The sequence below is a fragment of the Rhinoraja longicauda genome, chromosome 11 (genome assembly GCF_053455715.1).
Source record: "Rhinoraja longicauda isolate Sanriku21f chromosome 11, sRhiLon1.1, whole genome shotgun sequence".
Lineage (NCBI taxonomy): Eukaryota > Metazoa > Chordata > Chondrichthyes > Rajiformes > Arhynchobatidae > Rhinoraja > Rhinoraja longicauda.
In genome coordinates this window covers 37,206,557-37,233,090 of record NC_135963.1, presented here as the reverse complement: position 1 = coordinate 37,233,090, position 26,534 = coordinate 37,206,557, and the positions used below count along the sequence as shown (strand labels likewise).

General features: G+C 42.4%; 1 protein-coding gene across 2 annotated transcripts in view; it reads right to left on the bottom strand.

Annotated features, from left to right (window-relative positions):
- astn1 (astrotactin 1) overlaps positions 1-26,534 on the bottom strand; it is a 1,605,092-nt gene that overhangs the window by 288,829 nt on the left and 1,289,729 nt on the right. For both annotated transcript variants that reach the window (XM_078407397.1, XM_078407398.1), the window contains one exon: positions 20,555-20,659. In XM_078407397.1, the coding sequence (XP_078263523.1) occupies positions 20,555-20,659 (105 nt within the window). The remainder of the gene's footprint in view (positions 1-20,554; positions 20,660-26,534) is intronic.

The window sequence follows — 26,534 nt, the reverse complement described above, 5'->3', positions numbered from 1 at the left end:
GGTGCAGCAGTAGAGTTGTTGCCTTCCAACGCCAGGGACCTGGGTTCAATCCTGACCTTGGATACTGTCTGTACTGAGTTTGTACATTCTCCCTGTGACCACATAAGTTTTCTCCAGGTGTTCCAGTGTCCTCCCACATTCCAAAGGTGAGCAGGTTTATAGGGTAATTGGCTTCAGCAAAAAATGTCTCTGGTGCGCAGGATACAACTAATGTACGGGTGATCGCTGGCCAGTGTGGACTCAGGTGGCCGAAGAGCCTGTTTCCACGCTGTATCCCTAAACTAAACTAAACATGACCCTCCCAATGAAAAGTAGTTGGAGCTGGGCAAACCCACTTACATTAGACTGACAAGGGAAAGTGTTTACCTCCACCTCCTGAGATGGAATCAAACCATATGTTTCTGAAATGACAATGTAAAGAACCAATTCATTGAACCATTTTATCTGAAGATAGACAGACCTAGACACTCTTTTTCCCTCAGAGTGGAAATGTACAACACTGGAGGGCACAGCTCGAAGGTGAATGGTGCAAAGTTTAAAGTGTGGGCAGGTTTTTTAACAGAGTGGTGGGTGGCAGGAATGCTTTGCCTGGGGTGACCGGTGGAGGCAGATGCGATAGCAGCATTTAGGAGGCTTTTAGATAGGCACACGAATATACAGGGAGAAAAGGCAAATGCATCTCGGCTCCTGTAATAAATTACAACCAAATTGGTAATGATGTGAAATAATGCCTGCACAAAGTCATCCACCTTTTTACTGACTCAATACACAAGTAGCCGGAATTATCGACTAACATGTTCAATTATGTTTCTAAAAAACAAATGGGACTGGTCAGTAATTGTTTTACCCAATGTCCACAATTTGAAGGGCACAATTTTAGGTGAACATCCATGATCAACATTGTCAAATACATTGCCAACATTGAAGTTTCTTTAATGTTTTTGAACCAATGTTTTGATTATGAAGATGATTTTAATGACTTAAATCCCCCAATATGCAAGCCTAAGACCTAAGATAAAAGTCAGTTCTGACTTCCCATCCTCAAACAACTTTGAACAAATCACTATAAAAGGACACAAAGTGCTGGAGGTACTCAGCGGGTCAGGCAGCATCTCTGGAGATCATGGATAAATGACATTTCAGGTCAGGACCTTTCTTCAGATGGATCGAAAAAGCTCTACTCCTCTCTCCGACAATGTCGGGATACCTTGAGGAGATTTCGCAATGGAGCGGTCAAATGTAGAAACAAAGAACTGTAGATGCTGGTCTACCCAGGAAAGGCACAAAATGCTGGTGTAACTCAGCGGGTCAGGCAGCATCTCAGGAGAACATGGATAGATGACGTTTTAAGAGAATCAGTCTGAAAAATAGTCTCAACCCAAAACATCACCTATCCATGTTCTCCAGAGATATTGACTGACCTGCTGAGTTACTCCAGCACTTTGAGTCCTGTTATGTGAACCAATATCTGTAGTTCTTTGTTTCTACGCTTCACTTTAAATAAATGCTGGGTCCCAGCATTTATTTAAACGAGGAAAAGTCTGAAGGTCAGTGCATAGTAACATAACATTTGTAATCTAATTCTTGAAAATTCCCTCTCTCAGCTATTTTCCACACACCAATTACTTTCTTTACATGGCTTGGGTGAAATGTTATTAGCAGCGTGCTGCACTGTTAGTGGTATCACGTCTATGTGGTTGTGCTGGTAAATAGATCATTTCCACTGACATTCTAAAATAAGCCTTTTTAAACATAAAATCAATATTTAATTCTGTCTGCTCACAAAGTACTTTTTCTGCTCTTGCGAGTATGTTTTCACATCAACTGTTTGTCCATCAAGTTTCTGTTCGATGACAAATGTTACCAATTAAAAAAAAGAGAATTAAAAAAACCTTGGAAATCCTTCCATACAATTCTGGTTACCATCCATCCATTTGCCAAGAGTTCAAATCAATACAAGCCCAAGACCTAAGATGAAGGTCTCTTCAGAATCCCATCCTCAAACAACTTTGAACAAATCACTATAAATGAAAGGACAGAAAGTGCTGGAGTAACTCAGGGCAGGTCAGGCAGCATCTCGGGAATACCTAAATAGGTGATGTTTCTTGGTCGAGACCTTTCTTCAGACCGATTCTTCAATGTAGGCATACCTGGGGAGATTTCACAGTGGAGCAGTCAAAAATGTAGAAACAAGGAACAACAGATCTTGGGTTACCAAGGAAAGACACAAACTGCTGGAGTAACTCAGCAGGTCAGGCAGGATTTCCAGAGAACATAGATAGATGATTTTTTAAGAGAATCGGTCTTAAGAATGGTCCAGACCCAAAACATTACTGATCCATGTTCTCCAGAGATGCTGACTGACCTGCTGAGTTACTCCAACCCTTTTATGTTCTGTGGAATTGTGATCCCTAGTCCCAAAGTGCTCTCCCACTTGCACTCCAGTCATCTGTGCTGCCTTATTTTCCAAGAGAACATGAAGTTTAGTCCCTTCATTAGAAGAGCCATCTACATGCTGTTTGGGAAACATTTCCTAAAAATATTTAACATGTCTGAGGAAGGGCCCTGACCCAAAACGTCACCTATCCATGTTCTTTTTTTAATTTTTTTTATAATTCTATTTTGATTTTGATTTTCCAGTTCCATACATTCCACAATGATACACATTCTCATTCACCTTAAACCCTCCGTAGTTAACAAATACTGCATATCCCAAAATAAATCATACCACAGGTATTGGAAGCACTACAAGGATGGGTAATGACTTACTGGACATTTGATCATATCCAAAACTTAACTACACACAAAAACAAAAACAAAAACAACTAAAACCAACATTTGGGGTATACCTCTATAATATTTCATCACTACTTCTGGAGCGGTATGAAATCAAGGAAAATGAGATAGGACACGGAAGTAGGATACAAAGATCCGCTTTAAACAAATGATGGCCGTACGGGCATGATGTACAACATCCATTTTTCCCACCTTTTCAAAAATATTCCCTGTTGCAATCTTAAAGCAAAAGTTATCCTTTCCATTATAAAAATATCATATACAATGTTAATCCAGTCATCCACATTAGGTTTTCCAGGTTTCAACCACTTCCTAGTAATAGCTTTCCTGCTGGCAGCACTTAAGATCTGGAAAAGATACTTATCTTTAATAGAAACATTTTGTACTGGTAAAGCACCAAAATATAAAAACTCAAATTTAAATGGAATATCCATATAAAAAACTTTTTGTAAAACCTGATGAATCTCCTGCCAAAATGGGATCACTGATACACAAGGCCAAAATATGTGAAAATGGTTTGCCTCAAGGCACCCACATTGTCGCCAGCATGAAGAAGAATTTGTGTAATGCCTTTTTTGAACTGGTGTAATAAAAAACCTAATAAGGGTTTTCCAGCAAAACACCCGCCAAACATTTGAACTTGAAGTTTTCCATTGTATCTCACATAAGCTCTCCCAGGTTTCTTCCTTTAGAACCAGATTACCTTCCCTTTCCCATTTCTGATTTACATACAGTGAGTTGCCTTTTCTCTGCCGTAAACCCTTGTATAATTTTGAGATGGTTTTCTGTTTTGAGCCTCCATGGTAAGCATCAATAAATACATTTAACAAAATATTATCCCATTTTACTTCTGCACATTCCTTTTGTATTTGATCTATATAATGGCGAATTTGAAGGTATCTATAGAAATCATCATTATTCAAACCAAAATGCCTCTTCAGATTCTCAATGCTGTGAAGGTTTCGAGATGGTGCACGTTTGATCCAGATTTTGTACCAAAAAGACAGGACACTAGTTTTAAAAGATGGAGTTCTCAAGGTTTGACATCATATTGCACATTTTTACATAAGGGGTCTATCCATGTTCTATAGAGATGTTACCTGACCCGCTGAATTACTCCAGCAATTTATGTCATTTGGTGTAACCAGCATTTGCAGTTCGTCATTTCTACACTTCTCTTTAAATAAATGCTGGATCTGGAGAAGTGTCAACAGTTTAAAGAACAAAGGTCTGAAAGTTAGCACATAGTAACACAACGTTTATGAGCAAATCCTTGAAATTGCCACCTCTCAGCTATTTTTCGCACCTTAATTACCTTATTTACATTAACACCGGAGGAAACATTATTAGCAGCATGTGGCACTGTGAGAAGCATTACATCTATTTGGTTGTGCAGTAAATAGGCCATTTCCATTGTCATTCTAAAATAAACTTTTAACATAAAATCAATGGGGTTTTTTCTGTTCACAAAAGAGCTTTTTCTGCTCCTGTACGTTTTCACATCAGCTGTTTTTCAATCAAGTTTTAATCATGCCCTTCTGTTCCATAACAATGTTATCAATTTTAAAAAGAGGGAATAAAAAACCCTTGGAAATCCGTCAATGCAATTCTGATTACCATCCTATCCATTTACCAAGAGATCAAATGAACGCTAGAAGAAGAATTTCACTGGCCAGTATTACATTCAATGGAAGCTGCACTACCAGATGTGAAACATGATCCTTCTTCCAAGTTTTTGGACGTGGATAAATCCATAAACAACTTCAAGGCTGCAAAAGAGGTTGCTGGCTTGTGGAACCTCAATAGTTATTTTATTATTATACAATGAAATGCTTTGCATACAATCCTATGTGCTATGTGTACATATCTGTTGTACTGCTGCAAATAAGAATTTAATTATTCTGTTTCGGGACATATGACAATAAAACACTCTTAACTAATATCATACAATGGTAAGCACAATCAGATACATGTAAGAGTGTAATGGTTGTAGTGTAAGGAAAGAGTAGATTTCTACTGGAGCAATACACATTCACCGTGTTTCCAGTGCCATCTTGTACCTTTCAAGTATCCATTACTTAGAAATATCGAGTCTTATCTTGCCCATGACCTGGCAATGGCACTGGATTGGTGATGTGAGGGTCGACCTGGCCTGCCGATAACTTAAGACACTCTGTGCAGTGTGTTCATCTGACTTCTTGATCTGGGCCATCCCCTGGCTGCTGCAGGACCTCCAGTGGCCTAGTCCACCGTCACCTCGACCTGCTACAACCTCAAAGTGAAGAACTCGCGACAAAGTAGGGACCAGACTCGAAACACTGTTTAAATTTAGTTTGGAGATACAGCACGGAAACTGGCCCTTCTGCCCACCGAGTCCACGCTGACCAGCAATCACCACATACACTAACACTATCCTACACACAATTACCGAAGCCAATTAACATACAAAGCTGTACGTCTTTGGATTGTGGGAGGAAACCAGAGCACCTGGAGAAAACCCACGACGTTGCATGGAGAACGTACAAACACCGTACAAACAGCACCCGTTATCAGGATCGAACCAGAGTCTCTGGCGCTGCAAGGCCACAACTCTACTGCTGCGTCACTGTGCTGCCCTTGTCCATTCCCTCCAGACATGTTCTGCTTGACCTGCTGAGTTCTTTCAGCACTTTGTGTTTATGTAAAGATTCCAACATCTCCAGTTCCTTGTGTTGCCAAGTGACCACTCCATTAAGGTAAATAGCAGCTTTCCTTTATCTTGCCGTTTTGAACTGTGACCAAAGTTGCAGGTCTTAGCTTTGAATCTGCAGGTTGCTTAAATGTGATCTTTCTTCTTACAACTTAATCACTTGGATGTTCTGATGCAACTGTCATAACTGATGAACATTGCAACAAATGCAAGAAGATGAGCAGACTCAGTTTCAATGTCTTGAACCTTGCTATGGCTCTTTTACTGTGAATAGGAGTTACACAATTAACTTGTGATGGACAAAATTGATTACAAATCTGAAATGTAATTTCCAGTGACACAAGGACTTATGCAGTTTCAAATGTCAAATGTTGAATGCACACAGCTGTGTATGAATTCAGCCATCCACCAACACACAGACACAAGGCCTGCGTGGACAGTACACCAGCCTGGAAGCCTGGCTTGCCTCCCGCGGACTGAGGACCTGCACTGCGGAATGGGGACCCAAACGGAATGCCCGGCTCGCCCGCCCAGTATGAAAGGAGTCGGGCGGGGGACCATAAGCAGACCGGATGGCGGGCTGGAATGCACTGCATCAATGGTGGAGTGGACCGCTGGAGGCCCTGCAACAGCCTGGGACCGGGCACCGTTCCGAGGCCAAGTTCGTGAACTGAACATGGCCTGCAGCGGTGGAGCAACGGCGGAGGACACCATGGCAGGGCCGCATTAGCATAGTATGAAAAGTAGCATTTGCTACAGGCCCCGTGCGTCTGAGGGCCCCGCGCCAAATGGTTGAAATCAGCAGGGACGCTGTGTTGAGCGCGTTGCTCCCCAACCGCCACAGTTTGAATGTATTGGCGGGGCTGCGTGGACCAATGGGCAGCCGGCTTGTCCGCTTCGACCCCGAGCTCCACCGGCGTCGTGTGCAGGTTTGCTGGGGACGCTGCCTTAGTCTGTGGGTTCTGGGGAAAGGAAAGAAATCAGGGCAGCTTCCCGCCCACCCACCCAACCAACCAAACATGCCCTCCAGGGCAGACAGCAGAGTCCGGCTCGGTTTGCCGGCTGCCGCGGGGAATTGAGCCGGACTGTCAATGGGGAACCTGCGATTGGTGTCTGGGAATGGCTCGGTTTCTGACTGTTTTTTGTGGATTGGATGAATTGCCGCGGGTTTGGGCAGTTTGAGTGGATTGTGGGCCTCGGCGTGACTCGGAGGCACTGATTTAATGTTGCTCCCTCAGAGGGAGCGGCACTGAGTCAGTGCTTCCGGTCACGCAGCGGGTTGCAGTCCACTTGGATTGCTTGAACCTGCGGGAATTCGTCCAATCCACGGGGAGCGGACAGGGACTGGGTCATTCTGTGACGCTGGTCGTGGGTTCCCCATTGACAGTCCGGTTTGGTTCTTTGCGGCAGCCGGTGGACTGAGCCGGACTCTGCTGTCTTGGAGGGCATGTTTGGTTGGTTGGGTGGGTGGGCGGGAAGTTGCTGGGTATTTTGATTCCTTTCCCCTCCCCAGAGCTTGCAGGCTGGGGCAGCGCCCTTGGTAAACCTGCACACAATGCCGGTGGAGTTTGTGGTTGGGGCCGGCGAGCTCGGCTCGTGGGAGAGGGAGGCACCGGCCATCGGGAGGACCGGGGGGGGGGGGGGGGGGGGGCAGGCTGTCCCAATGGGAATGTGGTGTGCAGTTGGTGTTGCTGCCCTTGGTGTCTCCAGTGCCATTGTATGTCTGGAGCGGGCGCTGGCTGCACTCGCTCGCACTGCAGTCATCGCCCAATGCAGGGGCGTGATGAGTTTTCTGCCCATACTCTGCAGAAATCCCCACTGCACTTCTGTTGAATTTTGCAGCGAGTTGGCCCAAGCCTGTGCATTTGAACACTGGATTTTGGGACCTCGCTGATTGTTGCGATTTCTGGGAGCCCCTAATGGAGGTTGTGTAGCCACCCGCCTCCCGGCCCAGGCGGCCGCCATTGGTGGAGCGGGGGCATGTGGCCGCTGGCTGGGTGAGGTCACGTTGGGCGAGGTCACGTTGGGCGAGGTCACATGGGGCACGGGCAGTGACGTCACCTTGTCCCGTATTTAAGGCCCCTTTATAACACATGCGCTAGCTTAATCCGGCCCTGCACCACGGCTGGACTTGGCCAAGGCCGACCCCGCAACGCTGCCAGGCCAATGGTCCTTCATGGTCAAGTCAAGAACCCTGTACTTACAACTGGGACTTGAAAATGGTGCCAAACTGGCGACTCTGTATACTGTCTCGTTGAACTAATGCTAAATACTTGCAGTGTGTCTGAGATGCTTATCTAAGATGTATCTAAATGCTTATGTATTATACTAGCTGTGAACTGTATACAAAAATTAATTTTACTGTACCTCAGTACATGTAACAAGGTACCATTGTAACACCAACCCATTGGGTCAGGGTTGAACTAAACAAACACCAATATCCTAATGAAAGTATGAATTCGTCATTGGAACAATGGCTTCACTGATTATCTCAGCCAGCTTTTGATATGAGAGAAGAGCTGGCCAAATTTAAACATGAAATGAATCATCGGATGGCGGCGAACACGCAAGCAATACAAGACCAAAATAAAAAACGGAAGAAGCCGCCGCCCGAATAGAGGAGCTGGAAACATGGAGTGCTGCTGCAAACAACGCACTCCAAGAAACAGTGAAAGATCAGAAGATACTTGTCGACAAACTGAACGACCTGGAGTCCAGATCCGGGAGAAATAATCTGCAGATATACGGTTTGCCGGAGGGTGCGGAAGGCAGCTCAGTGCCTCAGTTTGTCGAGAAACTGCTCAGAAGTAAAATGTCAATCCCTGAAACAACAGATTTACAGATTCAATGAGCACACAGAGCCCTGGCACAGAAACCAAGCCCCAGCTCACCTCCGAGATCCATAATTGTCCACTTTCTCCAGTTTAAAGAGATGGTTCTCAAACAGGCATGGCAAAAGAAGATCCAACTTGGAGAACGAATGCTGTCTTTTGACCATTACTATGCTACCGCTGTAGTACAACAACGTAAGGCATACAAACATGTTAAAAGCATCCTAAAAGAGGAAGGAATCCGCTTTCAGACACCATTCACCAAGGTGACAGCAGACCCCAAACATACAACACCGCAAGGGAAGTCGTGCGAGAGCTACAACGGAGAGGATACAAAGTGGAAGAGCCGCGGGGAGACACGGACATGCCGCCGCTGCTTGAACAACTCCGCCAAACGGCGCCGTGGCAGCTCGTCGGGAGACACGGAGAATCAGAGACAGTCAGACGGGCACGGGAACGCCTCCAAGAATTCCAACGAAAGACTCATGCTTGAACTGAGATATGATTATAAAGGTACGCATAGACATGGATAATACAGCGGTCTCCGCCACAATATGTTAGAATACTGAGTTCTTATGGAATCCTAAGTTTACAAATAAGTGCAGAGATATGCATATTCATAGACAAATCCATTTTTTAAGCCTGGTTCTAAGAATATCACCAAGCATCACAGACCTCATGTGAGTGTGATTAATGTTGATTTAATACAACTTTCTGTACTAGATAAATCCGACTGTTAGGGAGATTAGCGAAATATTAGAGCTAGAATGAGTGGAGGGACCCATAGAGAGTTATTCCTCTTATCCAGGAGAGGGCCCTTTCTTAGTGTTCGGCTTCCCCCCTCAATTTACAAAGGGATTCGGGATCTATGGTGGAGAGAGGAAACCCTTTTCTGGGAGTCCATCTACGTTTTGATGTTTTGTTTTGTTTTGCCAGGCAAAACATCTTTCTTTGTTGATATGTTCTGGTTTGCTGTTCAGAATGGTTCTGGTGTTGAGTTGAGGGGATACAGTGAAATCAATCATACTAAGTGTAATGATGCAATGTCAAGGGCTTAAACTGATGTCTTTAAATGTTAATGGTTTGGGCCATCCAATTAACAGAGCCAAAGTCATGACTAAATTGAAAAAAGAAAAGATGCATATTACTTTTTTTACAAGAAACCGATTTATTGTGACAAGAGTACGAGAAGCTGAAAAGATTTGGATATAAAAACACACATTATAGCTCACATACTTGTAGTCATAAAAGAGGAATGGCACTCTTGATATCAAACTCAGTTAAATTAGACATTTTTAAAGAAATAAAAGACAAAGAAGGGAGGTATGTCATAGTAAAGGGCAAAGTCGATAATAATATCCTGACACTGGTGAATATCTATGCTCCCCCGATAGTGATAAACATTTTTTCAAATCCCTATTTGATATTAATGCAATGGAAGCAGAAGGAATTTGTACATGTGGGGGGGATCTGAATTTTGTACTGAATCATACTCTTGATACGACAAGCAAAAAGAAGAATAAGAACCAGTTAACAAAACTACTAAACACTACCTGTGAAGAAATTGGTTTTCTTGATGTCTGGAGGAATTTTCACCCTCTAGAAAGAGACTATACGCATTACTGAATACCGCACTCAGTTTACTCCAGAATAGACTCTTTTTTAATGCAGAAAGAAGACTGCCTTAGGGTAACGGATTGCAGAATTGGCGTGGCACATGTATCAGACAATAATGCCATATACTTAGCAATTCAAATGGACAGTAGAAGGAAAAACACAGTGTGGCGATTAAATGTTGGAATACTGAATGATAAAACAACTGTAAATGACATTAAATTGGAAATCAAAATATATCTAGAGGAGAATGACAATGGGGAGGTGGACCCATCCATACATGGGACTCATTGAAGGCTGTAATACGAGGTAGGTTAATAGCTAGGGCATCACATATTAAAAAGGCCAGAATGAAAACATATAATAAGTTGATATTAGACCTGAAGGATTTAGAACAGAAGTACAAAAATAATAAGGACCAGAGAACTTATAAACAAATAGAAGATTTGAGGGGACAAATGGGAATATTGGGTCAAGAGGTGGAGAAAAAAAGCAGAATTTGTAAAACAGACACACTATAAGCTCGGCCCTAAATCCACTAAATTACTTGCCCGGAGGCTACGCAAACAACAGGCTGACAACACCATACACAAAATTAAGGACCCCTGTACACAGAAATTGAACAGTGATCCAAAAGAAATAGAACATATCTTCCAGGAATATTATAAACAATTATATACACAAACCTCTACAGTAGATGGGGAATCAATGAGGATTTTTTTAAGTACAATAGATCTCCAATGTATTGGAGAGACACAAAATAAAACAATCACAGCAGAAATATCACTGGAGGAGATAGAGAAGACAATTGGTAGGATAAAAATAAACAAGGCCCCAGGCAGCGACTGTTTCCCTATAGAATGGTATAAAATATTTCGGAATGAGCTGAACCTACTTCTTCTGAGAACCTTTAACTGGATCATCAAAGAAGGCAAGACACCCCCATCATGGAAAGAGGCAATTATAACATTAATCCCCAAAGAGAACAAAGACAAGGAAAATTGTACCAACTACAGACCGATATCAATTTTAACTGTGGACTATACAATATATTCTTCAATTATCTCCAAACGATTTGAAAAGTTCATGCCAGATTTAATGATGAAGACCCGACTGGTTTTATAATAGGCAGACAAACACAGGACAGTATTAGAAGAACCCTACATATAATACACAAGATTCAAAAGGAAAGTACGCGCGCTGTCCTGATAAGCCTAGATGCAGAAAACGCTTTCGATAGGGTTAATTGGGAATTCTTATATCAAACACTAGAAAGATTTGGCTTTACCGAAGATTCAATTCAAGTTATTAAAGCAATTTACCAGCAACCTACTGCAAGAGTAAAGGTGAATGGGTCCTTCGCTGAGAGATTTGTGTTAGGAAGAGGAACGAGATAGGGATGTTGTCTTAGCCCTACCCTGTTTGCTATTTATATTGAACCATTGGCTCAAGCGATCCGTCAAGATAGGGAACTGAGGGGAGTAACTATAAGAGACAGAGATCATAAAATTGGTCTATTTGCAGATGACGTAATGATGTATCTCACGGATGTAAACACCTCCTTTCCAAGGATGATGGGGATCATAGAGAAATTTAATTTCTATGCAGGATATAAATTGAATATTTCAAAAACTCAAATCCTTCTATTTAATTGTGCTCCTCCAGAAGAAATCAAGCAAAAGTATAATATTAAATGGTATTCAAAATCAATCAAATATCTAGCAGTTCCTTCCTGCACATCTTTAAACCTGACATCCCTTGCCTTTACAATGCAAGATCCATCAGCGGGCATATTCCTCAGCATCATAATGCCGTGTTTCTTATGCCTGCACAATATATTGTTTTGATTTCTCACAATATTGCCTTCTCCTTCAGTCTTTGTGAGATTGTCTTGGAGAACACATCCGCTCACCCAATATATGAGCAGATTTGCACTCAATCCATCACACATGCTGAAGATCCCGATATAGCCACTCAGGGAAGCCATGATATATCATTCCTATTCAGCAGCGTCACTCAATGATAGAGTCCAATGGTAAGTCACATCCACTGCTTCTTATCACTGTGCACTCTTGCCATTCATTACATGCCATGGCTTTGGACAAACAATATTCTTGACAAGTGGTCAGAAGAAAAAGAACGTGTTCCATGAAAAGTCATCTTGGTGCAATAAACTCACCGTAACTTGTCAAATGAGGGTCAGGCCTGTCTTTCAACAACACGGCACAAAAAAACTACCCGAGATCCAGCACCTGTCACCAATTTATAATGTTCATGTTAGATCTGTTAATGGCGGAGTGTTTATATTTGGAGTATTCCACACAGTTCTGGTCACCCCATTACAGGAAGGATGTTGAAGCTTTGGAGAGGGCTGCAAGGAGGTTTCTTGGAATGCTGCCTAGATTAGAAGGTTTCAGCTAAAAGGAAAGGTTGGGTAAATTTGGATTATATTCTTTGGAATGTCGGAGGTTGTGGGGAGACTTGATAGAAGTATATAAAGTTACGAGAGGCATAGAAAGGGTAGGCAGTCAGAACCTTTTTTTCCAGGGTGGAAATGTCCAACACTACAGGGCATAGCTATAAGGTGAGGGGGGTGGGTGGTTTAAATGGGGACGAGTGGGGCAAGTTTCTTTACACAGTGAGTGGTGGGTGCCTGGAACTCATTGCCAGGGGAGGTGGTGAAGGCAGATACAATAGAGGCTTTTAAGAGGCCATTAGGGAGAGCAAGGAATAGAGGGGTGTGGATCATGTACAAGCAGACGAGATCAGTTTAGTTTGTGTTCAGCACAAACATTTTGGGTGGAAGCGCCCAATCCTGTACTGCTCTATGTTCTATGTTTTGTTGTTATGTTGCAACAAATGCAGCATATCACAGACACAATTGCATTGGTATTTGTTTAACAAGATCAAAGCATGTTAACATTGATAGAAACACCAAGAGTGAAGCTAATTAGTCTATAGTTCCCTGTTCGTGAACATGACTTACTGAATATGGGAATCATATAGGTTGCCTTCTATTTCTCCTGCAACTATTGTGCTTAAACAAATTAGTTTTGTTTATCATTGTCATGTGTACCAAGTTTCAGTGAAAAGCTTTTGTTTGCACGCTATCCAGACAAAATATAAGACTACACATCAATACAATCAAGCCGTCCACAGTGCACAGCTAAAGGGTACAACATTTAGTGCAGGATATAACATCGAAGTCCCATCAAGTCTGATTACAGATAGTTCAAAGGTCTCCAATGAGGTAAATGGGGGGTTTGTCAATGTGGTGGCAGAGATAGTTCTGAACCTTGTCCTTTCAAACAATTTAGTTTAGTTTAGAGATTCAGTGCGAAAACAGGCCCTTTGGCCCACCAAGTCCATGCCAACTAGCGATCACCCATGCAATAGTTCTATCCGACACACTAGGGACAATTTTACAATTACCAAACCCAATTAGCCTATCCTACTCAATAGGGACAATTTACAGAAGCAAATTAACCTACAAACCTGTACGTCTTTGGAGTGTGGGAGGAAACTGGAGCACCCGGAGAAAGCCCATGTGGTCACTGGGAGAACGTACAAACTCCATACAGACAGCCCCCATAATCCAGATGGAACCCGGCTAACTAACACTGTAATGCAGCAACTCTATCGTGGTGCCACCATGCCGTTCTACTCCTGACAATGAAACCCCAGAACTTAACGATTCTCCCTATGAAACTTTACTTTCCCATAAACTATTCTTTCTGAAAATGGTAAAAAGGAGTTGGAAGGCTGAAAAATCCTTGGAAAAACCTGAAGCTATTATTGAGTGGTGCAGCGAAGTAAGCCAATCTGCTCCCCATGCCTTTGAAAGAGCTATCCAATTAATCCGCTCTCCTGGTCTTTCCCCGGGCCTGAAGATTTCTCCTTTTCAAGCATAAATCCAATTCCCTTTTGAAAATGACTAGTGTATCAGTTTTGAACGTTGTAATAAATTTCACAACTTTTTATATTGAGGAGTGCATTCCATCATTATGGTATCACGACATTAACGTTTCCCCTTGAATTCTCACTTCTGAAGATGAGGGTAAACGATTTGTAATGGAACATAGCACAGTGCAGCACCGGAACAAGCCATTTAGCCCACAATGCATAATGGGAGAAAAGCAAAAAAAGGGGCTTTGCCAATACTCAAAAAATATTAACAGATAAAATAATTCTTGCACTTTTCGGCAGCACAATAACACAGCAGTAGAGTTGCTGCCTTCAAGCATCAGAGAGCTGGGTTTGATCCTGACTACGAGTGCTATCTGTCCAGTGTTTGTATGTTCGCCCTGTGACCTTGTGGGTTTTCGTCAGGTGCTCCAGTTTCCTCCCACACTCTAAAGATGTACAGGTTTGTAGGTTAATTGGCTTCAGTAAATTGTCCCTAGTGTATAGGATAATGTTAGTGTACGGGGTGATTGCAGGTCAGCGCAGGCTCGACAAGCTCCTGTTTCCACGCTGAATCTCTAAAGTTTAAAAAGTCTAAAGTTCTGCACTGCTGTTTAGATGGTGTGACGTGTTCATTTATATTCCGTGAAAGAGAATACACACTCATCGTAGAACATAGAACAGTATAGCACAGGAACGGGACTCATTTGGCCCATAATGTCTGCGCCGAACATAATGCCATGATAAACTAATCTCCTCTGCATGCACAGGATCCATATCCCCCCCATTTAATGCATATCCATGTGCCTATTCAAAAGCCTCTTAAGTGCCACTGTCGTATCTGACTGCACCACTACCCCTGGCAATGCACTCCAGGCACTCGACACCCTTTGTGTAAAAAAACAGCCCACATATCTCCTTTAAACTTTGCCTCCCTCACCTCAAACCTATGCCCTTTTGTCTTTGACATTTCTAACCCAGGAAAAAGTTCTCACTGTCTACACTGACTGTCTATTCAATCTATTACAGCCCCCAAGTTTGTTGGTTGCATTTGTCTTACTTAAAAAAAGACTTTCATCTTGGAGAAGTCATTTAAGGCACTTGAACAATGTTTAATTTCTGACCACAAAGGAACACAAAGTCTGAATCTCGTTGTACCCCTGTACAATGACAATAAAGATATATTGTATTGTATTGAAGAAGGCTCCGGTCCTGAAACATTTTTGTCCATGTTCTTCAGAGATGCTGTCTGACCTGAGTTACTCCAGTACATTGTTTATTTTGAGGAGTAAGATACATCAATGTAGTAAAACACAAAGGCACACAGGTAGACATTTGAGAGTGTGCACACACAGCAATCACTTGCTCAGAAAATCATAGAGCAACTGCGCCAATGAGCAGCCTTTTAGAGTTTGGCATCTCCGGCAACGTGGGATCTCAGAGAATATAAAACTGTGTTATATGAATATTATGTATTTTGAAATGGAAAATGTTTCTGTAGCTTTATTCATGGAACTGTTGTTTTGAGAGTCAACAGAAACTGCAGATACTGGAATCTTGAGTCAAGCACAAAGTGCTGGATTAATTCAGCATGTTAGGCAGCATGTAAAAAACAAAGTATGCTGCCTGGCCTGCTGAGTTACTCTTTATGTGATTATCAGAGTCTAATTGTGGATTTGGAAATTGTGGAAATGTCCAAGGCATTTAAATTTCACAAAGCTGCAGATTATGTTGGGCATCTCACTCTGAGTACAACTTTTAAGTTGCAGAAAAATGTACAGCACAAATTCACTGGGACATTGTCAAGGATTGCATATGATAGCTCATTGTCAATTAGGGAAATATACCAAGCACAAATGTCACAACCCTAATTAATAAAAGATACAAGGTTGATCCTGCTGCTTGTTTGAAAGCAGACCACCAGATATGGAAACTTATTTTTGTGAACAAAGTTTGCAAAAGAATAATCTTTCTTCGAATTGGCATTAAATTCCACATTTTTGGGTACTTGCAACTTTTTAATTGAAAAGAAAGTGGATAAGATGACCTGACATCATTTGATTTTTCTAACTTAATCAAATTGAATTATTTTGCAATTTTTTTAATGCACTTGATAAATTGGGAATGAAGCAATTGCCTTTTTAAAATCCATTTGAATGCAGAATGAAAAGAATATGGCAGAGATTTTCCACTTCTGACCCCAACTATTCTTTAATTTAACCTAAATGTGGCAACCAATTGAATCCTCCTGTGCAGTTCCAGCATTTTGTGTTTTTATTAGTGCCAACAAAAGGCAGCCAGGGGCAAATTTAGTGTTGTGATTCATTGCTCATTTAGAACAAATTGTGATAACCCTTCATAAATGGATCCAACCAGTTGTGCTACAATTACATTTAATCTATTTGTAACAGTTGAAAATCAGGATTATCAAGTGGAAAGGCAGTAAAACTCTCAGCGAACATACAAAGGTTAAAGAAAAACACACTCCACACGCTGAATTGATGTTCTGTTTGCAAATGAAATTTGGGCTTCAGTCTGCCCATCATAGAAAAAACACAAACATTAACCCAAAGCTCAGAAGAAAATCATTATCTTGATTAGTACAGGTGTCAGAGGTTATGGGGAGAAGGCAGGAGAATGGGGTGAAGAGAGAGAGATCGATCAGCCATGATTGAATGGTGGAGTAGACTCGAAGGGCGAATGGTCTAATTCTACTCCTATCACTTATGACCTTATTATTGCAGTTCCGAACACTGACCTTCCTCTTGAAGAACATTTTGTTCTTGAATAACAGGGACGCAATGCTGAGGCTTTATAAGGGACTGGTCAGAACATATTTGAAGTTTTATGTGCAGTTTTGAGCCTCATATCTGAGGAAGGATGAGCTGAAGGTAGGGAGGATCCAGAGGAAATTTATAAAAATGATTCCAGGAATGATTGGGTTAATGTATTATGAGTGTTTAACAGCACTGGGCCTGTAATCGTTAGTGTTAAGAAGGATGCTGGGAGACCTCATTGAAGCTTACCAAATAGTGAAAGACCTGGATAGAGTGGCTGTTTCCACTAATGGGAGAGTCTACGACCAGAAGGCACAGCCTCAGAATTAAAGGATGTACCTTTAAAAAGATGAGGAGGAATATTTTTAGTCAGATGGTGGTGAATCTATGGAATTCTTTGCCATTGATGGCTGTGGAGACCGTCATTGGGTATTTTTAAGGCGGAAAATTGCCGGATTCTTGATTAATAATGGTGTCGATGGTTACGGGGAGTACACAGAAGAATGGGGTTGAGAGGGAAAGATCGAACAGCCATGGTTAAGTCGACTCGATGGGCTGAATGGCCCAATTCTGCTCCTATGACATGAACATTTTCCACTGCATATTTACTTTAGTTGATGTTTTCTGAACTTCCGCTGTTCATCTTAGCATTGAATCTGCAGTCTGTTTAAATGTGAACTTTCTTTCGAGAACAACACATGGACATTCTGATGTAACTGTGGAGACTGATGGGCAACTTTTTCTTTTTACACAAAGAATGGTGGGTATATGGAGCAAGCTGCCAGAGGAGGTAGTTGAGGAAAGAACAATCACAATGTTTAAAAGACAGGTGCATGGATAGGATAGATTTTGAGAATATGGGCCAAATGCAGACAGTTGGGACTACTGTAGATGGAGGATATTGGTCGGCATGGGCAAGTTGGGCTGAATGGCCTGTTTCCACATTGCATGACTCATTGACATGATTAAATAATCAGGAAACCATACAAAAGAGGAGATCAGAACCATGTGCGAAAGCTCAAACCTCTTCCCAGTGATTATTCTATGTTTGAGAGCATTCATTTGGATACCCAGCTGTGTTCCATTGACTCCAATATCCCTCCTGCTTTCTTCATGTGAAGCACACACTTTAAAAGGATAAAATGGTTCAAGCCTTATTATACGAGATTCCCAGTCGCCTTGCTTCTTTGGGCCCATCCTGCGTTATTCTTGCAGGTGGCGCCATTGCACAGCTAGTAGAGCTGCTGTCTCACTGCTCCACTGACCCAAGCTCAATCCTGAGCTCCCGTGCAGTCTGTGCACGTTTTCATTGTGACTGTGCGTGTTACACTTTGGTTACTTGGGTTTCGGCCCACATTCTAAAGTCCTGCAGGTTGGTAGGTAAACCAATCATTGTAAATTGCAGCAAGTGTGTACCAGAGTGATTGAATCGAGGGAGTAGTTGAGAGGAAGGCAGGGCCGATAATATGAGTTAGGGTAGCATGAATGCAAAACTGGGAGAAGTCGCTGGATTGTGTCTATCACTCGCCACCTTGTTGAGGTGTGGCAATGAAAATAATGATCAAACAGGGTTAGCACGGACCCAGAGGGCTGAAGGGCCCATTTCTGTGCTGCGTTTCTCCAAAAAAAGAAAAATTGATCACCAAGAATGTATGCCATCTACACTTCCTGTTGCCTCGGCAAGGCCACCGGCGTAATCAAGGACCAGCCTCACCCCGATCACTCCCTCTTCTCTTCTCCCAAGGGTCAAGTGACACAGAAGTTTGAAAACACATCCTCCAGATTCAAGGACTGTCTCTTCGGAGCTGTTATCAGGCAATTGAACTGTCTTTGCACCAGCTGGAGTGTGGTCTTGACCTCCCACCCCTACCTCATTGGAGACCTTTGAAATATCTTTAACAGGTTCTACGTTTATCTTGCACTAAACGTTATTCCCTTTATCCTATATCTGCACACTGTGGACGGCTTGATTGTCATCATGTATAGTCTGTTCCTTGATTGCACGGCGCGCAACAAAAAGCTTCTCACTGGACCTTGGTACATGTGACAATGATAAAGTAAAAAATACTAACCTAAAAAAGCCACTTAAGAGAATTATCTTTATTACTTCAACACTCTCCTCTGGAAATTGGAGGCCCTGACAGAGGTGCAACTGCACACATTTAAAATCCCTCCAGCTCTTTACCCAAATGACCAGTTTCATGTCTGAGCCAAAAGAATGAGAAACAACAGATTGAAGATTGAAGTCTGATCCAAAATAATCCTAGTCTCTCCCTCTCAAGAGAAGGCATGGAAACATGTGTACACCTTCAAACAGCAGTCACTGGGTTGCAAAAGGAAAGGGAATTCTCAAGTGATTTTTTTTCTTTCCCTTGCCTAGAGCCATTGTGATGGTCCAATCATTATAGGCAACTATATCAATGGGCCAAACACATAAAACATTGGACAAAATGTGTAGGAAAACATTGGACAAAATGTGTAGGAAGGAACTCCCAAAGCGTCACGTATTCCTTTTCTCCAGTGATGCTGCCTGATCTGTTGTGTTACTCCAGCATTTTGTGTCTGATTTCCTTCTGGAGACTTCCTAAATTTGCATTTTTTCAATGTCATGTCAGGCGGTGTCTTTACCATGGTTTGCAACATGAGTGAGGTGCCGAGAGAGCGGAGCTTTATCAGAAACCTGAAGACAAGTGCAATGTGTAAGAAAAAATTACATCTTTTCCTTTTGACTGGAAAAACTTTTTTTACCATGCTTGTAAATGACTCAATGAAACTGAATCTAAATGATCTACAGTAAATTTTGTTCTTCCTTCTTTCATGTTATATGCATTGCGATGAGTGACAGACACTGTCAGAATTACTGCTCCGTTTTCAGTCATAAATATTCATGCCTTTTCTAGTGGAGTGCCCCCAAACACACAGATGCACAATTTCTCCCGAGCTTGTGATAACTGTGGGTGCTCTTTACATCTCATTATGTGCTTACTCAGATGGATTACACGAGTTGTTGAAACAGTGTCAGCTGTAATATTAAGGGCAGATGGAACCATGATGGAGGAGAGGACCATACTTTTAATTGCAAACCATAATGCTGGACTTTATTCAACAACAAAAAACCCAATGGTTTTTGCAGCTGCAGATAAGCTTAAAAGCCACTAACCTTTACACCTTTTGTATAATAGGGTTTTTTTTGTGTATAACCTCCTTTGTACAAGAGCTGATAAAAAAAGATTTGGTGTGTAATTAAAAAGACTAAAATTATTTATTTTCCTTTATAGGCTGAAATAAAAATTCCATTCATCTGAGCTATAGGTTCAGGCATTGCAGGGGATTATCGTTGAAAGTTAATTTATAAACATTTAATTCAGTTCCTGAATTGCTATTTTTTTCGCATTATCGACCAAGTTAGCATACAGGAGAAAGAGCAGCACATAAAATTAATGCAATACAAACAAACAAGAAAGAATTGAAAGGATAGCAGAATGACTCAATAATGAGAAATGCATCACATTAATGAAGCACATACAATGTGTAACACTGTTGAAAGGAACCCTCCAATTTGCTCACAAATCCATAAAACACAATGACAAGCCAGATTATCTAACTTGGGTGAAGCTAGTTGAGAGATTTGATCTTGGCGGTGAACTCAGAAATCCATCCGACTCCTTGAAAAACATCGTCACAAAATGTTTTACATGCACTCGATCAGGCCTTAATTAAACAGCTCTTTTATGAAATGGCACCTTCATTAGTACAGCGCTTCCTCTTTATACCATCCCATGATTAGGTGGGCAACCCCCGATGTTCTGACAATCCAGATTTCGGGGAAAAGCAAACTGAGATAGTGCACAGGAGGAATGAAAGGTTGCCCATGCATTGCTTTGGAAGCATGCAAACAACAATGGGCGAATGGGACCATTACGCCCAGTGGTGAAGCTGCCTACCTGTAGAGAGTGCCCGCTGGTTGAGCTTCACGTGGTATTGAGTTGACTTCAGCTTCCAGTGCTGCACCATGGGATATCCCGCCACTTCGCTGAAGTTCACCATTCCTGATTTAAAAAATTGACCACAAAAGTAATGTTAAAGATTATAGACACAAGGGTCTACAGATAATAATAATAATAATAATACATTACATTTATATAGCGCTTTTCATATACTCAAAGACGCTTTACAGGGATTTAGAGAACATAGGGAAGTGAATAAATAGATAAATAAGTAAATGAACAGAGAAAGGAGACAGAAGGTGGGGTGACCTTCAGTGGTTGAAGGCAGTACTGAATAGGTGAGACTTCAGTGATGTTTTGAATGTGGTGAGTGTGGAGGAGTCTCTGACGGTTTGAGGTAGTGAGTTCCATAGGGTGGGAGCAGCGATGGAGAAAGCCGATGCTGGTTTACAAAGAAAGACACAAAGTGCTGGAGTAACTCAACATGTCAGACAGCATCCCTGGGCAATATGGATAGGTGACGTTTTGATTTAGGACCAGATTTGTAGAGGGGAACTTCTTCAAAGGCACACCTTGAAGAGATTTTGCAATAGAGCAGTAAAATGGAGATATAGTGGTCCGCAGATGCTGGTTTACAAAGAAACACACCATCCTGGAGTAACTCAGCAGATCAAGCAGCATTTCTGGATTGGTGATGCTGAGTCCCGACCTGAAATATTGCCTATCCCTGTTCTCCACAGATGCTGCCTGACCCACCAGGATAGCCTAGCACTTTGTGCCTTTTTTAGTGTTAAAGCTTGTTTGCAGAAAGTGCATGAAAATATTTTGCATTCCATCATTATCAACAGCACCCTTGGACAATATTCTGTAGTGTAAAGAAAAAATGCCAATGGATTTACACAAAGGCATGCTGACAACGTTACCAAATAGTATGTTTGGCCATACCGGAAACCAAAGAATGTTTAATAATTTAAGACTAGAATTTAGTACAGGTCCCTTCAGGGATGAGGGAAGTGCTTTCTTTCTCGAGGCCTTTGTAATAATCTTTTTTTTTTCCTGGTGCTAGCTCATAAATTTACCCGATTTAGAACATGGAATGGCATATTCCAGGCACTCACTACTCTGTGAAAAACTTGCACCACATTTGCCCCTCACCTTAAAGCTATGCCCTCTACTATTTGATTTTTGCATCCTAAGAAAAAGGTTCTGACTGTACCATTTCTGTGCTTCCCATAATTTTATATGCTTCTATCAGGTCTCCCCTCAACCCAGAGTAAACATTCCAAGTCTGTCCAAAATCTCCCCAGTTCGTAATACCACCCTAATCCCAGCATCATTCTGGTAAAAATAGAAATAAAGTGCTGGAGTAACTCAGCGGGTCAAGCAGCATCTCTGGTGAAAAAGGATGGGTGGAATTTCAGGTTGGAACCCTTCTGTGGACACCAAAGATAAAACACTCCGGAAAAATCACCTATACTGAAGTGTAGTACGCAAAGGAGCGGGACGTCCACCATTTTAGTAAGCAAATCCCGCCGTTCACTATGCCTCTCGCAGTGTAATCAGTGTTTTGGGGGAACAGTACGTGTGATGATACCATAAAAATGCAGAATATATCTCATCCATCAATTCACAGATTTTGTTACTTTTCTTTTTAAATGTCTCTGCGAGTTTCTGCCTAATAAAATGGCGCTATGACATACTACGGTTTTTAGGGTTGAGTGGTCTATCTTGCTCTGTTCTATTATCTTTGGTGGACACTGAAGTTCTGGTAAACCTCTTCATCACCCTTTCTAAACCTCCACATCCTTCCTGCAATGGGGGTGACCAAAACTGCATTTAGCCTTGTCTTATCTGCACTACTTCCCATGTTATCCATGGGATATATAGATAAATCTTCTTTCCCCCGTCCCCTACTTTCAGTCTGAAAATAGATAAAGAATTTGAAGACATAATAATTACGTTGGAGAGAGAAAGCAGGAGGTGGAGGTGACTGTGTGGGAGATGAGGACAGGGAAGGGGATAGAATGGAAGACCATAGACTTAAACATTTGAAGCTATTCTTTGAACGCTGGAATCCTATGAAGAAAATAAGAACCTCCACCGCATCCCTCAAATCATTCAAGAGCGCCAATGAAACCAATGTGTCAAACAGATATACATCCACTGTCAAGAGTAAACAGTTTGAAGAAGATTACATGTGTGTTTTTCTTAGGTAGGAATTCAAATTGAATTATCAATGCTTCAATTGTATCCACTAGAGAACTGCACTTAGTTACAGGCTTCAAATCAAAGATAAAATATTAGCCTCAAAATGGGCCCTGTGAAAATTAATCAGAATGATGCAAACGAACAGGTTGAAATTATAGGAAGCTGTAAGAATCCGTTGCATTTTCTCCCTTGATTTAGAAGGTCAGAATGTGACCAGAAGGACTGATCAGAGTGTCTGAATGATGGAGCGTCTCGTTGGACAGATAAAAAATATCTCTGCTCAAGGAACCTTAAAATTAGAACTCATCATGCCAGTGTGAAATTATAAAGCAAACTTATCAGCAGAACAGTAGTGAAACGTGGAACTCGCAGTCTTAATGGCTCATGGGTATTGGAGCAATTGAAGTGATCACCACCTGATTGATTTTTGTTGGGCACCAATGAATATGGAACAATGGCAGGTAAGTGGCCCGGAGTCACATGTCAACTGTGAATCCAGCTGATTGGTTGAACAGCTCCTGGGAGAGAGGAAGTGAGGTCACATGCGCATTTGAGGAACAGCACCTCATATTTTGCTAGAGTAGCTTATAACTCAGCAGTATGAACATAGCGATATTGAGTTCTCTAAGTTTAAGTAACTTCTACTTACTCGCCCTTCCCTCTTCCCCCACCCTAGTCATTTTACCATTTCCACAGCTCTCCATATTGTATCCCTCTTGAGATCCCACCTTCCCTAGCCAACAATTGGTCTAGCCGCCCTGCCCGAGGTCATTTGTGGTCAGCCCCAATTGGTCCTAGTCTTTTCTTCCCCCCTCCCCATCCCCCATCCCCCATCCCCTACTTTCAGTCTGAAAAAGGCTCCCGATCCAAAATGTCACCCATCCTTTTTCTCCAGTGATGCTGCCTGATATCAGAGTTACTCCAGCACTTTGTGTCTATCTATAGGAAGTCGCTTGTGTTCCTTTGAAACTCTAGTCATCAACCTACCTACATCCTCAGTAGAGTTGGCAGAGTGTATCTGGCTGCAACACAATTTTAGATATAGCTCTTAGGACTATCGAAATCAAGGGATTATGGGGAGAAAGCAGCAATGGGGGACTGATTTTGGATGCTCAGCCATAATCATATTGAATGGCGGTGCAGCCTTGAAGGGCCGAATGGCCTACTCCTGCGCCTATTTTCTATGTTTCTCCATCAAGCTCAAGGACAACACAAGGAACTTTAGATGCTGGTTTGCAAACAAGAACACAAAGTGCTAGAGTAAATCAACAGATGTGGCAACATCTCTGGAGAATGTGGATAAGGGATGTTTCGGGTCAGGACCATTCTTCAGCATTCTCTCTCCCCCACTCTCCCTGTGGCCCACCTGGGTGTGCACCCACTTCTCCCTTTCCCCCATCCCCTTCCACCTATATTCCTTCCTCTGGCTTCGCAATTCATACCTCTTCTATCCTAATCTCACACTTTGTGCCCTTTCATCTGGGTGGCTCAATGGCGCAGTGGACGAGTTGCTGCTTTATAGCATCAGAGTCGCGGGTTCCATCATTACTATGGATGCTCTCTGAACGGAGCTTGTACATTCTACCCGTGACTGCGTGGGTTTTCTCTGGGTGCACCACATTCCAAAGATGTGCATGTTTGTAGGTTAATTGGTTTGTGCAAATTGAACTAGTGCAATTGTCCCCAGTATGTAGGACAGTACCAGTGTATGGGATGATTGTTGGTCGGCGTGTACTCAGTGAGCCGAAGGGCCCATTTCCACACTATACCTCTAAACAAAACTAATCTCTGGTCTTTGTTCAACCATTTTGCAATGAAACCTCCCTCCCCATCCTATATCCACCCATCACTTGCCGGGCTTTGTACTATCCTCACCTCTATTCCATCTTTCTTCCCAACCCCCCCCACCCCAAGCTACAATCAGTCTGAAGAAGGGTCCCGATCTGAAACGTCACCTATCCATGTTCTCCAGAGAACACTAGAACTACTAGACCTGCTGAGTTACTCTAACACTTTGTGTCGTTTTTTTATATCAAGCATACTTGAGGGTGAAAACAGGCGATATTCAGTGGGGAGGTTTATCTCCGAGGACCCACACAACTGGGCTTTATCCCAGTAATTTGCATTGAGGTGTCTGAAATTCTAAAGGAGACAGTGATGCTAGAGATGATGATCTGAGCTGCTTGCACTCACACATACTTTTTGAAGTGAGGATCATCACACTTGAAAGACTCTGCACTGCTCTATTGCATGGTACTGGTAGAATCAGCAGGGCCCTGAAAACATTAAGAGCACACATTGCCAGGACACTGAAATGAAAGAGATTATGGTATTTGCGAGGAAGCTTTGTACTTCCACATCATGTGTGCAGGTTACACAAACCTTTGTTGCTGAATGTAGAAGACAATGAAACGTTAAGAGCCAACAAGAAAATGCGTGGGCGAGAAAATCTAAGTATCCTGCTGCCCCATTTATAGCCCATTAACATTGTGCTGATTTAAAAACTAAGACTGTGTAAGGGTCATGAAACAGAACAGGCAACATCTTTGCACATCACCCACTGGAAGGCTGCCAGGCACCTGCAAATTAACAAGTTTTGCAGAGATTATTTGTTGAAGAGCACTCTAACTATGGGTGCTGCCTGTACGTACCTTCTCCCTGTGACGGTGTTGGTTTTCTCCGGATGCTCTGATTTCCTCCCAAATTCGAAAGACGTGCAGGTTTGTAGGTTAATTGGCTTTGGTAAAATAAATGCAAATTGTGCATTCCTTCCTCAAGTTTGGAGACCAAACCTGCACACAATACTCCAGGTGTGGTCTCACTAGGGCCCTATACAACTGCAGAAGGACCTCTTTGCTCCGATACTCAACTCCCCTTGTTATGAAGGCCAACATTCCATTGGCTTTCTTCACTGCCTGCTGTACCTGCATGCTTCCTTTCAGTGACTGATGCACTAGGACACCCAGATCTCGTTGTACGTCCGCTTTTCCCAACTTGACACCATTCAGATAATAATCTGCCTTCCTATTCTTACCACCAAAGTGGATAACCTCACATTTATCCACATTCAACTGCATCTGCCATGCATCCGCTCACTCACACAACCTGTCCAAGTTACCCTGCAACCTCATAACATCTTCCTTACAGTTCACACTGCCACCCAGCTTTGTGTCATCTGCAAATTTGTTAATGTTACTTTTAATCCCTTCATCCAAGTCATTAATGTATATTGCAAATAGCTGCGGTTCCAGCACCGAGCCTTGCGGTACCCCACTAGTCACTGCCTGCCATTCTGAAAGGGACTCATTTATCCCCACTCTTTGCTTTCTGCCATCGCAACAATCTGGATCTCAATGCTCTTAAGACAGTGGAACTGATTGAAGACTTTAGGAGAGCTCCCCCTCCCCTACCCCCATAAACAACACCACAGTCACATATGTGAGTCATTTAAGTTTCTTGGAACCATCATCTCCAGGGACCTTAAATGGGAGGCCACCATCGGCAGTCAAAAATGCCCAACAGTGGATGGACTTCATGTGGCAGCTAAGAAAACACAATCTGTCACAGGCAATGATGGTCCAGTTTTATACTGCCATCATAGAGTCTGTCCTCGCCTTCTCCATCATGGTCTGGTTTGGCTCAGCCACCAAGGATGAAATCCAGAGGCTGCAGCACATTGTTCGATCAGCCGAGAAGGTTGTTGGCTGCAACCTTGTTTACAGCAGGCAGTGAAGAAAGCTATTGGAATATTGGCCTTCATAACAAGAGG